The 14,168-nt window shown below is 44.1% G+C and overlaps 2 protein-coding genes across 4 annotated transcripts in view; both read left to right on the top strand.

Moving 5' to 3' along the window:
• Positions 1–14,168, top strand: part of qin — a 153,477-nt gene that overhangs the window by 75,313 nt on the left and 63,996 nt on the right. The gene's annotated exons all lie outside the window — the stretch shown is intronic.
• Positions 1,209–3,921, top strand: LOC136777339 (uncharacterized). The gene is made up of 5 exons (XM_066733523.1): positions 1,209–1,367; positions 1,456–1,552; positions 1,639–1,733; positions 1,804–1,921; positions 2,010–3,921. The coding sequence occupies exons 1-5, from the start codon at positions 1,317–1,319 to the stop codon at positions 2,099–2,101; spliced, it is 453 nt and encodes a 150-aa protein (XP_066589620.1). The 5' UTR covers positions 1,209–1,316; the 3' UTR covers positions 2,102–3,921.

Genomic DNA, 14,168 nt, shown 5'->3' on the forward strand with positions numbered 1-14,168 from the left:
CTATTTTGCATGAGAAATATAAATACGCTTGATAAGACGCGCGATGGCTTCGGTTATTTGCATTTTCGATCCTCGCGCAGCTGCGTCGAAGCAGCAGCAGGCCTTTCTTTCTTCCCGCGACTCGAGTATCCAACTGACGAGACGAGGGACCCATGGGGATGATGCAGTTGGATTCGTGGAGGTGCGAAATCCATTCCAGTCCGACCAGCTCGTCTATGTGTGTGTGTGTGTGTGTATTCGCTCGGGAACCAGTGTATGCAAATTTTAACACGAATGTTCTCTTAGTAGATTGGCTGGTCAGAGAAGTCATTATCAGTTTGAGTCGCAGCTGGACAAAGCTCTTTTCAGTCGGGAATCTACGAGTAATCTCATCTACTAATGCAAAACTACCAAAGTCTTTCCCACCTTTCAACCCCCCCCCCCCCCCCCACTCTCTACAACACTCTACTCAAAAGCACTAATCTCTTAACTCGTTGCTATTCCTAAAATTCTCAATTGCTCCATCCAAACGAACATTTACCCTGATGACAATTTAAAAGCCGAGCTGGTCTCTCTCTCTCTCTCTCTCTCTCTCTCTCTCTTCAGGGTGGAGCGCTCGTGTAATTTCCTTATACTTTTTCATCCGTTTAAACTCTTCGACCAATTATATATATCGGAGTCTCCTCGTTTAAAGCAGCGAGTATTCGTCAGTCTGCGCGATGAATACACCAGGAATTACACTTACACGAAGCTTCATTCACGGCTACTCATTATTACTCAACCTCTTTCCCGATCGTAAATAACAATGACTTTACAAATACTCTCTCAGAACCATCTCCAGTCCTCTGTTTTCGCACGAATTGTTCCGGAGCGACGATCATATGTTGGACAATCGCACAAACTTCCTTTTCAATTCACTGTATATATATAGTTCTTCTTGAAAATTTCTCCTACCTCCTCGATCAACTTTGGTCGCTGGGTTCGATATAATTATCATAATCGTTGTTCCTGTCAAAAGACGCAGTCCTTGTGTTCGGATGTTAAGAGTATACAAGCTTTTTCCTACGAATTGCAACTAATTTTCAAGCAAGACGCTTCTATGCTGCTAAACGTGCATTTTTGGATTGATGAACGGGAATAGGTAACTTACCTCTTATGTAAATCTGACAAAACTGCTATTAAATTGCTTCCGGTGACGTTTGTATAGTTAACTGGCTGCAGGATATAAGTACAGCGCTGTGAGATTTTCAGCTGCAGTTACCAAACATTAATTCCTCTTTCATTTTGCTCTTTGTGCTCTTGGTTTTTTTTTCTCTCTAAATAATCCATCCGTAAGAATGGCCTGGACTTTTGTACTCCTACCAATTCTACTATTAACCTTTTTACATGCAAGTATTTTCGTCAGAGTCTATTGAAAATTATTCGTTTATCTTAGAGCAGTTTTTTTATCGAGTTTTATTCATCATTTTCTTAAAGACGACTTACGCAGCTCCTGCCATAGCCAACGATGATCCTGTAGAGGTCTATATGGAGATTGTCAATGTGTGCATGGATAAATACTCGATATCGGAGGGTGAGGAGCAAACAAAATTATAGTTGTGTTATTTCAGCGTTCTTTTTTATTCTCAAACTCTTTATCCATTCTGCTTTTATCAAAAGAATTCGCCGAAAAAGTCATGAGTGATCCAGATGACATTGTAAACCACGAAAAAATAGGTTGCGTGCTCGGTTGCTTTTTCGAAAAAGAAGAATTAGTAAGTATTCACGATATGAGATCGGTTTAAATTCTTCCAAGCTATTATTCATTCACTTTGATTCTCGCAGTTGACAGGTGGTAACATAGATTTCGATAAATTTAAAAAACTTGCGCCATCCATGCAAAATTATAACTTCGAGGCAGACAAAAAGATAGCGATGCAAGTGAAACAGTGTGTGGACAAAGGTACAGTCTCCCGGGTTCTTACAAAATACCGATAAAACAAATATAAATCACAGTCTGTCCTTTAATATAATAATTTGCCAAATTTCAGCCAATCAACAAAAGGTACCAAATAACAGCGAAAGGGACTTGTGCGTGAAATCCATGGTTTTCATGAAATGCGCGATGCTAATCGATGCTTAATCCCATCAACCACGAGCTTCCAATTATTTCTCTGTAAAAACCACAATTTTTCCTTAAAAAAAAAAAAAAAAAAAAAAAAAAAAACTTGAAAGTGCGAAGAATAAATTTGACGAAAGATCCAGCGAAGAGAGGCTGCATGTGGTAGAATCTTCTAATCCTATAATGACGTGGTTGACACGAGTCGTGTCGGACGTGCAGCCGAGAGGCGGATCAAAGCAACTTCGATGCGGAATCTCATTCACAAATGACGTTTATACAACGATAATCGCGACTTCCCTGCATAAGCAACGCTCGGCCAGCCCTCCGGGGACTTTCTACTTAGACTAGACTTAACGGTGACGTCTCTAATTAACCACCCGTCACCCCGAAGCACATTCCTGTTAAGCCCCCCCCCCCCCTCTTCCCCTCCCCTAACTCTCCAACCCTCCCGACTACACCCCCACACCTCGATTCGTACCATCGGGCATCCCGGTGAATGCTGCATTTCCAATGTATCCCGAGACTCCAGCTGAATATCGTCAACCTACCTAAAACACTCTATAAACAGAATACAGCGTTTAGCCATTCTCAAGCAAAGATTTAGGAAAAATAAATCTTTCTCCAGTCGCGCAAGGGATCTCGCCAGAAATCCTCGGTGAGGCAACTCGAGAGAGGAACGTAGGAGACGACAGAGTCCCTAATTAAGCGTCCGTCAACAAGGGTAAGGCAGTTGGAACACCTTATAAGCGAAAGCAGTCTGCAGACTTGTCCACCGTGTGTCTCTACTTCCTTGTCCTGTCAGACGCGACACGCATCTCCTGACCGTTGACAAGGATTCCTTGCTCGAGAATCTTCCCTCCTATTGTTGTAACCAAACGGGCGTATCGAGTTAAAATTCGCGGAACTGCCCGGAAATTCGTTCGTACAGGTCGAAGCCTCCATTACCCTGAAGAGCGAGCGAGTGTTGAAGGAGCGCGCTTTGTTCCTCGGTCGATCGATTCTCTTATAAATAATGGACGCTGACGAAGGCACATAATGTACGTTTAATCCAAAGATGCGTAACAGGAGTTGGCGTATAATAACATCTTTAGGCAAACTCGTGACCTCGGCGAACTGTGCGGAAGCTGCGCTAAGCATAATTCCTCCTCGACATTTTATCGGTGAGGCTTAAACTTTAGCTAGGATTAAAGCCACACACACGTTCGCAATAGTGCATACATCGACTGCACCGGTACTTTGTTGCGCGATAACTACACAGGGATTCTCTGCGATCACCGATGCTTCGTTTAAAATGTACATTAAGAAGCGACCCCTGTGTTCCTCGATCTTTCCTGTAAAAAGGAAACAAACCGGACGAATCAAACGCATGAATTTACGGCTGAATTAACTCTGTTGACAAAAAACTGCCTCCTCTTCCGGTAGTCGTACAAGCTTTCGAAAAATTGCAGAGAATTAACTGCCCCAGCTGAGTTATGACGTATAGACTGCTGCGTCCTTCGGATTGCCCCGACTATTGGTACTGCTGCTGCATGTACCGGACGAAAATAATAACGAAAAAACTGTGCTGTCGGCTAAATCGTTGCATATCTGCACGAATTTTTCAAATGTTCTTTTTTTTTTTTTTTTTTTTTTAATAAAGTGGAAGGAAGTATAAGAGAAAAATGCAGTTTTTTCAATGAAAAAGAGTCTTGATTTTCTTTACTATTATTTGTAATACAAATCTGGTATTTGTGAAAGGTATAATACGTAATTTTATGAAGTTAAAATTGTAGAATTATACTGTTTTCAATCTCTCGCACCGTGCACGATTTTATGAGTAAATTACGAAATTTTAATCCTAATTTAGGAGCACTTGTTAGTACACTTTATGAATTTTGGTAAAATTTTTCAGTCTTCCAGGCCAATGTACGCCGGCTTACACCTCCTTTGACAGCCTCGTAAATTCGAGCAAGTTGATTTTGAGCGGAATAGGGAAGTTTGCCTCGTAAAACTGGGAATGTCAAAATGAAACGTCTGTGCTTAAACAGTCTGTCCCTCATAAATTATACGTTATTACTGTTACACGTTATTATATGCATCGGTAATAACGTCCTTTTTATTACAATGGAAATAATGGAATGGCTCGATGCGAGAGTAGTATACATACATATATACAAACCAAGAAATACAAAGAATAATGGAAAATTAGGTACGCTTTTTGTTCGATTCGAACGATAGAAATCTCACGTTTACAAATTAAGACTCGAGATAATATCCTGACGAGCTTCGTTCAACAACTGAGAAAATTGGTCGAATCGAATGACTATTTCAATAAATCTGGCAAAAAGTTATCATAAGAGCGGATATCTTGGTGCACCAGTGCACGAAATGTTTTGTCACGAGAAAGCGCGTGCATTGCATGGCATAGCAAGGCTCGTTCGTTCGTATGCGACTGTGTTTCCAATCGCGTGTATCAAATGAAGAAATATCCTCCAGCTGGAAAGAGTGTGAGAGAGAGAGAGAGACTAGGAAAAAAATGAGTAATGGCTATATCGAGATACATTCAGTCGGAATCACTCTCGCTAGGATCTCCTTGGTCCTGTCGATGACAAAGGGTGAAAGCGAAGGGTGCGGAGCAGGAGGTTTACTCAATATAACATATATATATATATATATATATACCAATAAAAGAGGAGAGAATGCAGAAGGGGGTTGGTACAGAGGAGTAAAGAAAAAGTAGAGTTAATATCCTAGTTTCACATCGGTGCTTACATTCAAACACGGCCTCGTCTCTTTTTGCAGCTACGCTGCTCTGTGGAAGGTGCGCTCGTATGTGTGTGTCTACCTACACGGATATATAAATCCGATAGCAGAGTAGCAGTGGAGGGATAAAAAGGGGAATAGTCAGCGGAGAGAAGTACTCTGTCGGAAGATCAGTGGCAAAGGATGAATCTTGTAGAGACGAATGGCGTGGTTAGGAGCAGAGGGTGTACGGGAGGAAGTGAATTTGCGGAAAGTATGGAACGACTCTGAAGAGAGAGAGAGAGAGAGAGAGACGGCGCGTGTAACGCTCGAAATTCGCTCGAACGTGGATTTAGCTCGGAAACGCGGCGGGCGGCATCAGCCACGAGTGCCATTCGTGGCCTTGTCGTGGTAAACCAATAAAGAAGCTATTCCATATACCTACCACGCGTGTACATGTATATATGCAATTGAAAAGTAGCTGCGCGGAAATCTGCCAGCTATATCTAATATTTACCAACTACCCCTTTCACCTGGAAACACTTTGCAGCGAGAATACAACGTCGTGTTGCACTTTTGCCAAAAATATAAATACGTTTCTCGCTCCTCGTTATTGCTCCGCGATCTACATATAAGAATCGTTGGATTTCGATTGTAGAGGTTTTAAAGAGCGATGTGGGAAAATCAAATATAGAATTAAAGAGAATCCCGTTACTCGTAATTGGAGTTTTCGTACACGTTTGGCGTACAACGTCAAAAGGGGTGGAAAAGAGGGTTAAGTGGGGGAAGTGGGGGGGGGGGGGGGTTGCGATATTCAGAAATTAATAGTTACACACCGGGTCGGTCCACATTTTCTATCAGAGCGCAAGTGCACCTGCCCTCTCTGCTATCGAGCGTTTGAAAATTACCCTTGGGGCTGTAAAGGTTAATGGACTTGGCAGCAGTCGAGTAGATCCTTTACGCTCGGCGCACATACGCACGAGCGTGTTGTTGGTCGTGCAGAGGCTGGCACCGGTAAACACGCACGGGCTACGCGCGTCTCTCGGCTCAGACAATAAGGTGGTGCGCGCACCCCGTGTGTTTTATGGAAAATTAAAACGCCAGCCAGTTTGAGACGCCTGCTGCTCTCCTTACCCATGCACCGACTCGCCTTATCATCCATCCGCCTCCATCGCGCGCGAGCAGCTTATAACGAATTTACGGGATTCTCGCGAAATTCGCACCGCGCGACCTGGAACCGTCCGTCGTTAATAATGGACGCCACTATCCTGTGGATAAAATCATTCGTTAAATCGAGCAATCGCTCCGCACCCTCCTACATTATTCACTATATATATATATATATGTGTGTGTGTGTGGCAAAGCTTCGCTCCCAGCCATTCCTCCCCAACGAAGGAATGTGTTTTCCTTTCCGCGTAACTCTTTACAAAGGGCTTCAAATTAACCCGATTAATAATGCGTTTGACCAAAACCAATGGATTGATACTGGCCCCACTGGTTACGGACCAACCATTCGTGACCGGGCAAAAGCTCCCGATATAAAACGATCCTTTGCACGTGTGTAGACTGCGATGCAGCGCGGAGCCCGCACGGACTGCGATGTAATGAAATAATGCCTGCGGGGCATCCGAATACTCGCGATCCTCTCACCACCAGCTTCGCTCTGTACACTTCTATCGATTACACCCTCTCTGGTCCACGCTCTCGCCTTTGCAAGCAGCTCATTTCTGGCCGAGACGAAACAACCGTGCCATTCGCCAAGCGTTTCGTTATTGCTGCTCTTCTTCCTATATATATATATATATATATATACTGTAGGTGTGTGGGTGTTGTTTCTTAGAATTGGTAATAAGGTGGAGGGGGTAATGAGGAACGAGAGAATTTGCAAGGATCCTCTAGCGCAGCAGAGTTTCGCTGGGTTTTTCGAATCGAAAGGGGATATCGAGAGGAGAACTCGCGAATGTGGCTGTCGATTCGCCGTTTTCCACAGATATACCTCCTGCACACTGGCTTAATCGCATCCAAACGGTTCCGAGAGCGTTGAGACAACGAGCAAACCACTACGCGTGTGTTTCTCTGATTTCATCGCGAACGCCACACTCTCGCACTGCTGCCTTCACGTGTGGATATTTCCGTGTGTGGGTTAGATTGAGGAGCGGATAGAGATACACGAGAGGGGTTCGTGGCTTGTTTCAAGTGTGCAGGACATCAACGCTAGAGAGAGAGAGAGAGGGAGAGAGGGAGAGAGGATGTTGTTCCGTACTCTCGTGTGGAAATGCATGCTCCGCGGAAACGTATCGGATGCATCCTGGTGAATTGGACGTTTGTAGCTAGCCGCGAGCGGTGGGAACGAGGCACCCCGAGCGAACCAGCCAGCACGGACCTCATTCTGGATCGTTGGATACGCGCAACCGTTCGCCAAAGGATACCCGATCATCGCTTTCGTTTCGTTTCGATCGCTGCAACCTCCCCAATCCCACAATCCTCGCACCGTATACCTTTGTCTTTGTCGAATCGCTTATCCGGGTATACACGTATACACCTGTATATATACCTTTTATACTAATTCTTCGCTTTATCTCTGTGGACCCTCTAACTCGATACCCTCCCCCTATCCTCCATTCCTCTCTACCTATTTTCCAACTACCCCCCCCCCCCCCCCTCCCGATCAAACACTTTGTTTTTCTTTCGTCGACTCGAGACAAGGCAAACACCCGAGGAGAAGAAAACTCGCGCGTAATCCTCTGCTCACCTGTGATTCAATTTTTCTCTCTCGGAAACATACGCTCCCCTCTACTCCTCGCGCCACTCACTGCCAATTTCACCTTCGAACGCTTCTTGCAGTCGCTTAACTCGTTCAATTTTCCGTTTTCGTAAATGTGTCCTCCCCTCCTGTCGTCGACCTTTGACCTTGTAAAGTAAACAAAGCAGCGGTCTTTCGTCAAAAGAATATCGAGCTGGTCGAATGAAAGGTGTACATCCGCTTCTGCTTTGAGTTTCATACGTTATTCGACCGTTTCCGAGACGTCGAGCTGATTAAACTTAAACGATCATAGTCATTAATTTGTTTTGATGGGTTCTAATGGGCATTACGGTGATAAGATGATGCTAATGGCTCTGGAACGTATAAATCGGACAGATAATTCAGCGCTTTACAATTACGCCTTTCATGTGTGTTATGGGATTAGAGGAAACGGTGCTTCGCATTAGAATATTTAGAAATTTAAATTTGTAGAAGAACGATCGGGAGCATGGTTTATGGGATTGGTTCGGGATAGCTGGTTGCACGTCTCGGACGACTTTCTCCGCCTCTCCCGAGGCTCCGTCGATGACACGTGCGCTCATCTTCTTCCGAAGACCTCAATTTCAAGGTCATTCCCATTGGATCGCTCTCACTCAGCCATGACCGTCGAGAGTTATCGATCTTCGTTTCGTACTTGAACCAAAACTGGGAGAAAAATTACTTCGCCAATTATTCCTCCCTTGATCTCTTCGTCATTAGCAATTATTATTGTTATTATAATTTTACTCTACTACAATGTGAAATTGGACAAATGGGAGGGTCGAGTTGTTCCGGCCCAAGGTTTACGCAGAAGACTCCTCCACTCTTTACCGATCCAATTTTCTCGAGAGACTTCAAACAACGAATCCAGTAAATCTCCTTTCGAACACCAGCTCGATAATGCACCATCACGAAAACAACTACTCCCTTCAACCACCAGGCGTCGAAATCTCCGAGTAGCTCTCCTCCCTCTCAATTTCGAAAGATTCTTTTCTTCCTACCAACCTGCGCTCTTTATAGAAAACTGCCGAGAGCACCTATTGCTCCGTATAACGTCAGACTACCTTCTTTTAAACCGCGTTAAACACGAAACCTTCGGCCACTGATCGAGAGAACCGACCTTCGGTTCCCGCAAAAACCTGGAAATCATCGAGCAAAGATTTCGACCATATTTAATTCGCGGCTGAATTTCGCAATGAGAAACAAACTGGTTCCGCGCTACGAGATTCGACGGATGGTGGCCTTGAACGAAAGTATTCGACGCTACTGGAGCAGAACGGATCGTTACGAGAATCCGAGGTCCTCGTTGATCAAAGCTGACGAAATTCCGGATCTATATCACGAATTCAAGATGACGCGATGGAGGGACGTGTTCGTACGAAGGCGGCTGAATAAAAAGTATATAACGATAAAAGAGATTTATCGATGTTTGTTTTATGGATTTAGAAATCCGTAAAAGTGTGACAGTAGCGGCGTGCGTCGTCTCCGGAGACTCGGTGCCACGGTATCCCGAGTTGTTTACCTTTCGATCCCGAAGCAATCCAGTCCTGGCCATTCCCGCGTAAAATCGTGCTCGCTCAGCGCGGAACTATCGGTTTCTAGCCGCTCGCAGGCTTCCCTCCCGTTTCGAACGATCCTCGCTCGACGGCTCTCGTACAGGTGAGATTCCACGGTGGACTGCGTGCCACTCTTTTACGCTACGCTCGCGGATCAGCATAAAATCCTCCAGTTCCAGATAGAAAGTGGTTCTCGAGATTGTCGACGATTCGCGAGGAAAAGGCGAAAGAATGGCAAACGTTTCGACGAATATCTTAGACCGGGACACGAGCTCGTGGATTCTTCCTCGTCATCGTCATCCGGACACTGCGTGCTCCTCGATCCCGTAGAGGTACGACGATAACTATGGGAAATACGCGTGAAAGACGTCCAGAGTCTTCTGGAAGAAGCGCGTGAAAGTCCGTGTGCAAGAATGTCGCGTGAATTATAACGAGACGACGGAGATCGCGGAGAGAAAATGAAAATGGCTTCCACCATGAAGAGTGGCGCGGTGCACGGGGACCGGTCGACTCGCGTTTTCTCGCGCGTTTATTCGGGCCGATCATCTTGGCTGCGGGAAACCAGTGAAACTTCCGTGGGTAGCCGGAAAATGGAGAGTAAAATTTGCCTTTCCACAGGGGCAAGAACATCCGGTGTACATACGTACGGGGAATATCCGAGAGGTTCCCGCAGAAAATTGACCGAAAATCTAGACTTAACGGAACCAGTCGGGAATAAGAGAGATCGCGCGATAAGTGGGCCAGAGATTCACGTGGGACAAACGCTGGAAAAGCCGCAAAGTTCCCGCGACGGTCCGAAATTAATAAACGAGCTTACCACGCTCGCGAGTATGACGTCACGCCCCTGGCAAATATTTTCTCCCGTCCCTCTACGAAATTTTAATAATCGTCCTTTCGCGAGAACTTTCCTACCGATTCCGAAGCTTATTATTTATACGGTAAAAGATCCAGCGTAATTAAAACGATGCTCGTGAAACTCCCGTCCTTTTGTATATTTATTTGTGTGTGTATAGGTCGCGGTATAAAAACCTCGAAGAGACGAGGTAGCGGTGGGTGGACGGAGGATAAGAGCGACGGAGGTTCTGGGAGGGGGTGAAAGAGAAGCGATACGGTGGTCGAGGGTTATTTTCATCGGGTTCTTCCGGCTGTAAACGCGCGCGGTAATTGCCGAGAGTCGTTCGTCCGATTCTCGTTCAACGGATGTCCTTTGTTCTTTCAATATTTCGGCGATAAATCTATATAACGCGGGATGGGACGTTGGATGGAGGCAAAAAAAGTGGGAAAATAGGTGGAGGGGGGGGGGGGGGGAGATAAACAAAGCTGCAGAAAAGACACGGGCGAGCGACAAGTGATCGATTCGCGCTTAGTGTGTACACAGAGAGGTTTGCTTTGTGCTCGTTGGCGCGAAGGGGTTGTAGAGGAAACAAGGCGCGCACGACACGTGGATAATTCACATTCAGCCATACGCGTAACTCGTGGGGTGGTTTTTCGGGAAGAAGGAGTGGGGAGGGGAGTTGATGCGCGTGCTCGACCGGTCGAGAATTTTATCGGCCGGCTCTGGCAACTCGCGAAATATCATCGACGTCTGTTGCCCGAGGCGCTGCTGCGTCATTGGTCGCCGAAAATTAACATGCGAACGACCAGGAAATATCGGCCGAATTAAAAAAAGCCTGGACGAAACGCGGAAAAAGGAATGGGAGAGCGCTGACGATAGGTGGGAGGGGAGGGGATAGGGTTTCAGAGAGGAAAAAATAAATAGCAAAGAGGCTCGAGGCGACAAGCTGCTCTGGCCTCGTTCATCCCTCCCCTCTCATCTGTTTGCTCTTCTAGTCCCCAATATTATATATATATATATATATGGGCATACATGTATCTATCTATCTATGGCCAATCGCCATCCAGAGTCTTTTTCACCCCCCTAGTGACACGTCCATCATCCACCAAACCAACCAGTACCAAGCTTTTTCCAATCGTACAGTTTTCCGAAATTCCTCCACAAATATTACTCATCTATATATATATACCCTTCACTTTGGACCAAAATTATTTTTTTCAACCTCTCGCTGTACAAAACCCACCGTGCAAATATTTACATACGTTTCCATTGGAAGAATCTTGTTATTCTCCTGCGAAACGAAATTACAAAGATTCTACGGAAACCTTATTCATCATCGCCCCATTCCTAAAATCTTATTCCTCGCAATTGGCGTGTTCAAACAGAAATTATAATTGAACAAAAAATACTTGTACTGTACCGTGTTATAAAATTAGTCACGCATTAACGTGTAATTTTAATTAATTCAATAGGAATAGTGTGAAATTTGTTCCTCCGTAATTAACTCTCTCTTTTTTTTCTCTCTCTCTCTTTCAGGTAAGCCTTTATTACGTGTCAATGGCATCCAAGCAGTGAGTATACCCGTAGCTAGTATTCTAAATTCCGAAATGATTTAATCGCTCGAGTTCCTCGTCTCTCCGCTTTCCTAAGACAGCGCGAGTGAAAAACTGGAAGCATTCCATTTACGATTCGCTAATAAGCCAACTAGGAGAACGACGCGCGTACAGTTCGACGATGCGACGAGTGAAAGAGTCGCCGCCGCGCTTTTAAAATTGGAAAGAGGATCGATGAGGCGAACCGTAAACGATATTCGTTTGGTTGGCGAGAATCCGAAGGTAGGTACAGCAGGAGAGCAGGATTCCTGGATCCTCGTTGCAGGCTTTTCAGCCTGGAGAAAACGGTGCAGGTTGGAGAGGAGCGTTGCGACAGTGTCTCTCGCAGAAAGATAAATTAATTAGTATATTGAGAGTTGAGCTCCAAGTAGAAATTTGCAGGTATAATCATGAGTTATTTCGCAGCAGCGATTTATTTTCGTTTGCATAAACAAAGCCGCACGACTTGAAAGGGGAGTTTAAATTGTTCGTTAGTTTTATGTGCCCGGGGCACTCTCGCACTCCCTTCTATCCGTCTGTGCCCCCTTTGTCCGTTTCTCTCTCCGCTCGGTATCTGCAGCTTGTTGGCGCAAGCTAGTCTCTCTCTCTCTCTCTCTCTCTCTCTCTCTCTCTCTCTCTCTATCCATCCCATCCCTCGCCCTGTATTTTACTCCCTGCAGCAACCATTCGCTCTCTACCAGTGTTGCTGTTGCTGTTGCTTCTACTGCTGCTACCGCTGTCCATCAGGAAAGATCCCGGGATACAGACCTGCGCTTGTTCGAGCCCATTGATTAACCGTTGTCTGCCGCATGCTGCGTGAGAGCTAGCTAGAGAGAGAGAGAGAGAGAGAGAGAGAGATAAAAAGAGAGTCAGAGAATGAAGCAGCAAACTCTCCGCTAAGAGATGAGCTGCCATCCTGTTCCTCCACTATATACACCAACCAGCCACGTTTATGAAAACTTTGTGCATCGACTGCAACGAATAAAATAACACGATGAATTATCCCTACTCCCATCTTCATTGGAATACCAATGCAATAGTTCGTTACTATCGCGTCCATTTTCTACCAATGGTTAAAAGTATTATTTCTTTGAATTGTAAAATTTTTTACTTTTGGGTGATTAATTATTATCAAGTTTTGGACTCTATTGCTTGTTTGCTTCTGAATCATCGATATTTTCTTCATTACTCTACTCCAGTAGATGGTTTTTGGTACTGGAGTATCGCGAGGTCACGTGTGCTAAGGAACATCGTAGTTGGATGTTACAGGGTTGTAGTAGAGGAGTGGCTTAGAAAAGTAGTAAAGAAATTTATCATAAGGAAATGTAAATGGGACATGAACATTTGAAATATATACGTCAACATGTTATATGCTTTTAGTCGCGTTATCAGCATCCATCCACCAATACTAAAAGCAGCTGTTAATTTTTATACCTGTAACATCTATCTCCGGTCTCTCTTACAACCAAACTACTTGGAATTTATTGATAAGCTCCTTAAAATTCTAAAGTCGTTTATTCAAGCAATTTTATGTACGATATTTAAAATGTGTAATTGTATTACTAAATGTAATGAGATAATTTTGTTTATAAAAACATGCTATACATTGACTGTTACATCAAATATGTAAGATGTACACTTCCAGAAAGGTATGTTTAAATTTTTTAATTACAACTGTGTTAGCCCGAAATCTGAAATTATCGTTGTAACGAGGTGCTACAAATGTTAGTTTGTCAAATTCGAACCCGAGATATGACCAGACTTGTATCTCAAACTTGCGTGAAACCTCTAACTATAACACTGGCTCTGAAAATCGAGTTTGGTATAACGTAGACAATGTTAAGGCTGGATCGTAGACTAACAAATGAAGTTAATTAAAAATTACTCGGCAGAAGCTGTTTAGAGTCGATGGCTGATGAAAATGGAAATTTGTGCCATTTTGCAGGTCTTGTTCTTATTCATAGGTCACCCGCACGTTACAACCAAGCTTTACACAAAGTCTACTAGATTCTTTTTAACATCCTCGAATAGTAGATTCCAAAAAAAAAAGATAAAAGTTCCTGCTCGGATGAGTTTAAGAACAAGTTGTACGCATAGATACAACCATTATTCGCGAAAAATACAAATTGTTCCCGCCCCTTCAGCTCTTTTCCCATTTACCCCACCAATTGTAATGCAATAATAATAATAATAGCCGATTTACTACCACCACGAAGCGCGACGCATTAGTACCACCGTTTTACTATTATTTTCTCGATCGTGAAATTAACAGTTACTTATACAAACGAATATTCAATTTCATGACGGATTCAATCATATCTGGCTAAAGGGATTCAGATGTCATTTCGATGAATGGAGAAAATAGCGCAAACATAGCGAACGAGATTGTCGAGTGATTATAATCTCGCTTTGTGTCAGCCATGTTCCATGAAAATGCCTAATTTTAAATTCGACTGCTCGCAATTGCACACACGCACAGCCCTACGTGCGTTTTGTCAAACAAGACTTTCATTCGACCAAATCGATACACGCGCGTTCCTCTTTTTTGTCTACCACACACTATATACAAATATATATATATATGAAATTGGAAAGTTTCACT

The sequence above is a fragment of the Prorops nasuta genome, unplaced genomic scaffold (assembly GCF_024137725.1).
Source record: "Prorops nasuta isolate Cenicafe-Biocafe unplaced genomic scaffold, Cenicafe_Pnas_1.2 PNAS00011, whole genome shotgun sequence".
Classification (NCBI taxonomy): Eukaryota; Metazoa; Arthropoda; class Insecta; order Hymenoptera; family Bethylidae; genus Prorops; species Prorops nasuta.